The 8,207-nt window shown below is 44.1% G+C and overlaps 1 protein-coding gene across 1 annotated transcript; it reads right to left on the bottom strand.

The window, feature by feature from the left end:
- Positions 1 to 1,405: 1,405 nt before the first annotated feature.
- On the bottom strand, positions 1,406 to 7,228 carry LOC109465465. Its single transcript, XM_019762751.1, has 2 exons — positions 5,799 to 7,228; positions 1,406 to 3,359 (listed from the first exon to the last, which is right to left on the bottom strand). The coding sequence occupies exons 1-2, from the start codon at positions 6,265 to 6,267 to the stop codon at positions 2,146 to 2,148; spliced, it is 1,683 nt and encodes a 560-aa protein (XP_019618310.1). The 5' UTR covers positions 6,268 to 7,228; the 3' UTR covers positions 1,406 to 2,145.
- Between the last annotated feature and the right edge of the window lie 979 nt (positions 7,229 to 8,207).

Below are 8,207 nucleotides of genomic sequence, written 5' to 3'. Positions count from 1 at the left end.
TTAGAAATCAACAGTTTTGCATTATGCAATTAAAAATCCTAACCAATAAAGTAGGGAATAGCTATCCAACTGTTGTTTTAGTTGTATGTTACTTCATATTATAGTTATATCAATGTAAATCATTGTTTTCCCTTGTGTTTCTCATTCTTTCCCTGCCATGTGGTAAAATGTGGTGAACCCATCGCTGTATTTGCTCCAAAGCAAATATTGGCCTTTCTAGTTTTTTTTTTTTTTTAGAACAGGCGAAAATCAATGCGTGCGTGGATGTCATCCATAAAATTAAGTCGCTGTTGCCTTATGGAATCATGTGTGAAAACGAAGTTCTGGAACTTCTGAGTGAAATTAACATGAAACAACACGTGTTTGCGGTTATATAGTATTTCCTGGAGCTAGAAGTGTTCTAATATCCTTCATGATTTGACGTAGCCTCCAAATTCTACCCAGACTATACAAATGAAAAGAAAACTACTCATCCAAAAGCCCACAAATTACAGAAAAAGTGGGATCCTTTGTCTTACTCTGTCTTCAAAAAAGAAGTCAAACCCAATAGTTTTACCAGTAGTTTCTTAGTAGTTATCAGTAGTTCTATGTGTACAAATTGTCTGTTTTTATATCAAATGTTTCTTCTGCTCCTGCAATTAGCCCTCGGGCACGAATTTGCAATAAAACATTCAATATTATTTTCTTTTTTTCGTTACAAAATCCACACGTTGAATATCATTGGTGCTTATTTTTACAAGGGAAACCACATAGACTTAATTTCCTGAAAACATACCACAGAGAATTTTGATTCGCAAAAATACCGCAGATGTCCTTTATTATCACTAAACATTTTCGTGTGAAATATTTTGTATTGCATATATTAAAGTATTTTCCAATTATTTTATATATTCCGAAACATGCAATCACAAGACGTGGTGACGGCACACTCAAGTTTTTTTCAACTTATATTAATGCCGCCACCAACACAGGGACAATATAATACTCATTTACACCTGAGCGAAGTGAGGAAAGTCGTGTAAAGTGCCTTTCCCAAGGGCACAAGATCGGTGGAATGTCAGGACTCGAACCCGGGGCCACTGGTTCCGAGTCGAGAACGCTGCCGCTACGCCACACGACACAATGCATATTCCTAATGCAGCTAGGCAAACCTTCCATAGAAAAACATATTTGTTCTTTTATCTCTGCTCTAACTGAAAGCGAGAAGTTTAATTTATTTCACGATACGAGTAGTTTCATTTTGTATCTGTTAGCTATATCTGTTTATCATATTTTGTTGCGACCTGTACTTAGCCCAGTGTGGCAAAATGTCCAATAACGGTTCATATATTATGAACAGTCCTACTATAACTGACTGTTGAAAAATTATCAATGACAAATAAATCCAAGCAACGTCGGTTGAAGTACATGTACTTGTATTAGACTTGTATTAGACATTGAATGGCATGTTCAAAATGAACATTGTCAGAGGTAACATTAAATTTCTTTTGTGGTATAGCATCGAACATCGAACCGCTGGTATACCACAGAGAGGCTATAGTTGGTAGTTGCTGGACATTATCACAATCGTACTAGGCTATAAGCTAGACTATATACAGCGCAATTAACTACTTGCATCGTGCCACGATTCGTAGTGAAACGGAACAATTTCAAAGATTGTTCACGAGCGCCCCCAACGGTTAAGGCATAACATTGCAGGTCGGTGTATGAAACGAGTACACATAACTTTTAAAATCAATCATTTCTCTGAATAAAGTAATACAATGTGATAGCCTCTTCGTAGAAAAAATTTAAAACAAAAGGTCATGGTGTACATTACAGTAAATAACTTGATGTTGTGATCGAAGGAACAGAAGAATCAAATAAACAAAGAAAATATACCTTCTTTTCAACTTCTCAAACGAAAGGAAAGTCACCAGAGTTAGACAGTTTAGGTTATCTGTCGTACGTTTGAAAACATAAAGCATGTAACAACAGCACAAAATACAAGTATAAAACAGTAATAGCAACAGTATTCTTAGAGGTAAAAAATATTCAGGAATTGAAGTTTGATTCATAATGCAGTTGTGGTGCACAGTATCATAAAAAAGACACGAGTTACGTTTTTAAGAACAGGAAAATGTCCTAACTTTCTATCAGGCACGTTTAGAGATCTCTTGCCATGATAGCTTCGACTGAGAAAGGTAACAGCGGGCGAGGTAGAGACCTACTTGCGATTTGGTCGGTTCGCGGTCGTGGCGCTGTCTCGTCTTCTCCCAGCGCGAGTGACGACGGTTTGGCGACAGTGTTTGTCTTTGGAAGTCCCTGGTAGGTTCTGATTTGGTCCTGAAACAGTTGGGAGTATTGTTCTGACGGGGTTGTATGGCTGTCTTGGTCTGGATTTGTCGCTATCTGGTTGTCGTCCTGTCCTACCGGCGTCGGGTCATCTTCGTCGCACGGTCGGTCGTTTTCCTCGACAATGTCGAACCGAAACGCCAGCCCGGTTCGGTGGTGAGTTTCCCCGTTCCGAACAGTGTCGAAGTTGGCCTCGTGGAGGATGACTTCGCGAGGTGAGAGAGACTCGGGAGAGGAGACGTCGTCCGACCGTCTGCGGACAAGTCGTGGCCGTTTGACGACCGTTTCCGGACTTGAAGGCGAGTGGTCTTGTTCGGGGTACGACGGCTCTTGCTTGATCGTGTCGCAGTCGGGAGTTTTGGACGACTTTCCAGCATTTTTATTTGGTGGAGAGAAAGCCGATTTCTCTGCGGTCAAGTCTTCCAAACCGCGTAACATTCTGTGGCCCAGTCGAGTCGCCTTTCCGTGGGATGTCTGTCCGTTGAGCCGTTTCCAGTGGCCGGGAGCCGTGCAGAAGTTTCTGGCGAGGTTTTGGTAGACTGCGGGGCGAAGTTTAGCCGCGTCTCCGATGGAATGTCCAAGGTGGTTGCTGCTACCGTGGAGTAGAGGAAGACCGGGGTACACCGGAACGCCGTTGAACGGCTGGCCGGTGAAGAGAGGGCTTACCCCCGCCGCCACTTTCTCCAACGCCCGGTCTAAGTCCCCGCCGCAGCCCTGCAGGATGAGCTCGAGGAAACTCGGGTTGACGTGAGGGAAGGCGCGCACCAGGAACTCTCGCGGGGAGGTGCAGCTTCCCCCCGGTAAGGTCAGCCCGCTCGGTACGGTCACCCCCACCGGCAGGCAGAACCCGTTGGCGGCGAAGAGGTGCTGGGCTCGCCGGGCCTCCTGCTCCCGCTCCCGCTCCAGCATCGCCGCCTCCAGCTCCTTGTCGCAGAAAGCTCGCCGTTTTCTCATTCTCTCACTCACTTCTGGCGACAGGAGAAAATAACTGCTGGGGTCCGGGTCGTGTCGGCCAACTCGGAGACCTGCACATGCAGAAACAAAATATCTTACTTCAACAAATTCGATCGACCGACACTTTTCAAAACGTAGCTTTCAAACATGAATTTACACACGGAAAGTGATAAACTAGTGTTTCAGTACAATTGTTTGTGCAAGTTTAGATCTAAACACATACATACATACATAAATAAGTTACATTTGCTGCCTAATGTTCCTCCGTGTATTGTTGTTGCAACTTGAACAAATAACTGCATGATTATCTGTAAGTGTAGAAATCGCATTCTGACAGAATTATAATATTTTTGCCGGATGTTTGTCAGTAGAGATCAGAATTTAGTGTTTGTGTGGACTCCATTTAAAATGCATATTTTCAAGTCAATCCACTGATCTAAAGCAGTATGAATCGAAGTTGAAACTTTCTGTTTTTAAATTTAATATCCACATGCACAGAAAAATTCATACAGATTACAGGTACAGCTACATGGGCTTAGGTACAAACTAGGATCCGTTAGTCTACCTGTACTTAAACAAGAGTAGGGTAGCCGAAATATTAGGAAAAAGTTTTGGTGAACTTTCCACTTTTTTTTAAATTGTCAGAAAATCTGTTTGTTCTAATGTCGTTTGTAAAAAAAGGGAACTATTTTCAGGAGCCGTGAAACAGTAGCTGGCGGTTGAAGATAATCTGTTTATGTTGACGACCAATGAGAGGCCGTAATGAGGTGATTTTGTTGCAACTTCTCCACTAATCTGTTTACATCAGGGTAATTCACACCATCAATCCACTCAGACAACCTCCGTGCTAAAACAAACAAAACATACATGTATGTATCCAGACGTTTGGTTACAAATACAGAGGTGAGATCGAAGAAAATTATGAAAGAAGCGACCAAGCGATTTTACCTGTTACCTTTGACTTTGTTAAAATCGCGAAGCGAGCAAAAATTGGACAGATCACTCGACGGAACTCATAAACTGTTTTCAGGTTTTGTGTTTTGTTAACTCACACTTTTAAGAACATCGTGCATCATACAGGTATTCAACGTATAAAACCAAGTTTCACAAAAAAAAAAAAAAACAATTTTAGTGTTAAATGGGGCCAGAATGTGTCTGCGAGTTATCGACATCTGCCGTACACGTTATATCATAATATAGTAGCTGACAACGTTCTACTCGTTCACAGTTGCAAAAGAGGAAATCAAATACTAGCACATCAACACGTCAACATTTTAGACCCTGGCTATTCGAACGCAAAACTTTCTTTCCTTCTCTTAAAAAATGCCAGAATATATCTAGCCCCAAATCTAGGGGTATTTTCTGTACAAATATAATCCTCGTACTATAAACTCCATCTGTTCTTACATTTACAACTGTTTTAAGAAGCGAGAAGAAGCAGAACCTGTTCATATGTAGTTTTACTATAGATATATTTTAGTCTACCATCGCTATTTACCATGACCTGTACTTAGTTCGCAATGAGCAAAAATGTACAATAGAGGTCTTTCATTATGTACCATTTGTGATCATGCCGTTTCTGGGGTTGCCATTATTTTTTTTAGCCTGGATACAAGCGGATACTATATCGCGGCTAGGAAACTCACCCCACGAAAAGCACGGCCACTTGCCACGTATCACTCGTCAGTGGCTTTCAATCAAGATAAACTCACAACAAGGAAGCCGTGTTAGAACTAAAGGGTGTTCGCAAGAGGCTGTGTTTTAGACCGTTGTTAGAATGACCACTTTTGGTGTAACAGAATTCAAAACAAAAACATGGGCGCAGTGTTGTGCAACATATAAGTTGTAATTCTACTCAAAACTATGTGTGCCCCAGGGCCAGTGGAGCTGGTGCGATGACAAATGAGGAAGTGTGGCGTATGGATCCATCTGTGATTCAATCTTACACTCCAACCACTCCGCAGAAGAATGCCAAACATTTGCATTTTGATCATTTTCAATCCACTTCAAAAAAGAATCCAAAATATTCAAATTTTGGTCAATGTCAGACATGTCGGAAAAAAATTCGTAGACGTAAGACCAGACTATCGGCGACTTTTCTTAAGTGCTTTTGTACAAACCCTAGCTTGTCAGCTGCGAATTTTTCTGCATCGCAAATTTATGATCAGGCACGTTCACGTTTAGATGTAAACACATCTCTCTGTCCCAACTGTGTGGCTCCGTTTCGGGGGACAGTTACTGAGATAACCTAATTATAAACTACGGTCTAACACGCTGTAATTCTTGTGTGATGTGGTGACAGCCAGTTGTTCTCGTAATCAAACGTTTTTGAAACAAAATGAACCATAGGCCGTATGAAGCCAGTACTTTAGGCCCGATAAAAACAGTGAAAAGTATAAACTGCATTTGCCAAAATCATACGTTAGAAAATCTTTCATATTTTTTTCAAACAAATTATTCAGGTTGTGAAATGAAAAATCGCTAAATTAGGCGTAAAAACATAAGCTCACCTCTTTCCAGGATGTCTCTAGTGAGACTGGTAGCCCGGGTGAGTGTACGAGTGTACAGTCGCCGGGGGGTGGGAGAGTTGTCGGCGGGTGAGGGTTTGTTCTGTCCCGTGCCCGCTGTGCCTCCGGTCCGGCCCAGGTCCGTGGCCTGCTGCCGCCTCAGAGCCACCTGTGCCGCCATGACTCGCTGTCTTTCCACCACCAGCAGACAGTTGGCACACTGGCAGTCCCGCCAGCGACAGTACCGCTTGTGTCCCTTCAGACATGACACCACCCCGTGGTTACGGCACCGTGCACACTTGGGAGTCCGCAGCAGCTTCCGCGGGGCGTGTGGTGTCTTCCCGCCGGCGGGGGTCTCCGTCTTCGCCGCCGCCGAGGTCCCGACCTTACCACGGTCCCTTTCTCCTTCGTGTCCACTTTTTACCTGCTCAGTTCTCATCCTCTCTGCTTCCGTAGCACTCCCGCCTTCCATTTTCGTTCAAGCCAAAATACCGCCGCACAAGAGAGGCAAAACAAAGTTACATCGCAGGTTGAGTTTCAGCGGGCCTCTCCTGTGCATACGCGGGAAGAGCACTGAGCCCAGTCTGGTCACGCGCGAGTGTAAGCGGCGAGAACACCACGTTCTGACGCGGGTAAGCTTGCTAATCTGCCGTGATGTCCCTGTAGCTTTTAGCTTCCCCGCACAGCTGTCAGGTACATTAGGATGTCTGGCCGGGTCTTCCTGTATTTGCTCTGCAGTTGGAAACAAAACTTGACCGCGCAAATAAAAAGAGAACGCACCGATCGAAAAACCTTGCGCCGTTCTAAAAAAAAAAACTGTTGAGGAGGAAAAACGGCTAGAGAGGACAGTTCTCGGTGTATGGTCGGTGCTTTTCCGATATCAGGTCCAGTTTATGTTTGCCGCACGTGCTGTCTTCTGTCTCCAGCCTTCCTAACGTGAAGGTGCTCCCGTGTCGGGTGTGTAGTCGATCGGTTGATCCTGTAGTTATACCGACTGGAACAGTGGAAGGAAGACTCCTATAGTTGTGAAGAAAGCGGGTCCTGGTAACCTGGAGTGTGTACCCCCTGGACCTTTCCCAAGGAGAAGAAGTCAACAAGACTGAAGATCCTCCTGTGTCCAACCCGCAAGTCGTCCATGTGGCGCACAGAAGGTATGTCACCGTCAGTTCGTTACGCCTCCTGCCATTGGTCGATATCTGTTCCGGTAGCGCGCGACTCTCGTCCCCCTGAGCCGCCCCGTACACGTTCCCGGATTGGATGTCACAGAGAGTGGGTCTGTGCTGGCTGGAACTTCAACACTTGGTTTACTGAGTACAGATTTATCTCCAGTTTGTTTGCGGGACACGCTCCTTAGCGATACCGATACCACCGAACGGTTTAGCAGCTGGTTCCAGCGCGGATGTCTGAAAATCCTGCCAAAGCCGCCAAAAAGGCCTTAATAAACCCCTCTCGTCCCTGGCCGACCGACTCGGCTACATTCGCCCTATAGCTAGCCCGCCGTGCGATGTTTTGATGTACTAGAACTTTTCTAGCAGGCTTCCAAGTGACCACGTCTAGCGATATATTTAGTATAATAGACGACAACAATAACAAGGCTGTGGTAGAACCAACCGCCGACAAGCCTTTTCTGTAACAATTTTATATAAAAAAAAGGTCCCGTTCCACTCTATTGCAGAGCATACGTGTGGTGCCCATATCCATTTCTGTAGCCCTTGGGCGACACACAGTTGTGCAATGCAATGCAATTTTATCTTAGCCGGATATTGTACGACCTATGTACGACTATCTCAAGACAACCCTCATTTCTGCGATCGCACGACAATCGTACGACGAATGTGACCCGGACCCAATCTTCTGCTTTTTTTCTGGACACGCCTCTTCACAGAAGTATGTCTGGACGGTAGCTTGGATACTTGATATCCATAGTATCCACATATCACCGAGCAGAGTTGATGAAAGTTGAGAAAAGCCGGGCGGGCCCCCTACGGAACCGACCCTTCCACTCATTTCAATTATCCGCGCTCCACTTTTGAAGTGTCGGATTTTCTGCTGAAACGAGGCGGCAACAGTTTGGCGCGACCCGCGCGTTCTTGTCTGCTTTGTAAAAGGCATCGAATGCAATTTCAGTCGAACAACAAAACAAAACAAAACAAAACAAAACAAAACAAAACAAAACAAAACAAAACAAAACAAAACAAAACAAAACAAAACAAAACAAAACAAAACAAAACAAAACAAAACAAAATATTCCTGATGAGGAAATTATCATTTGAAACTTGAAGCGTTTGAAATAATCCGAGAGCAAACTTCGCCAGGAGCCCTCTTAGTTTTTGGTACCACCAATAACTAGTTAGAACCAGACTACGATACAAAACAAGCATCCATATTCCTGTCAGTATGCTATGGAAAAAT

This window comes from Branchiostoma belcheri, unplaced genomic scaffold, assembly GCF_001625305.1.
Source record: "Branchiostoma belcheri isolate BF01 breed outbred unplaced genomic scaffold, Haploidv18h27 scaffold150, whole genome shotgun sequence".
NCBI lineage: Eukaryota > Metazoa > Chordata > Leptocardii > Amphioxiformes > Branchiostomatidae > Branchiostoma > Branchiostoma belcheri.
The sequence above is the reverse complement of the archived record's forward strand: the minus strand, read 5'-3'. Positions and strand labels throughout refer to the sequence as shown.

Bases quoted from the DNA above. Each gene is read 5' to 3' on its own strand.
- LOC109465465 (XM_019762751.1), bottom strand. From the start codon at position 6,267: ATGGAAGGCGGGAGTGCTACGGAAGCAGAGAGGATGAGAACTGAGCAG. The intron at 3,360-5,798 runs GTGAGCTTATGT...CTGCATGTGCAG, and splicing joins TAGAGACATCCTGGAAAGAG to GTCTCCGAGTTGGCCGACAC.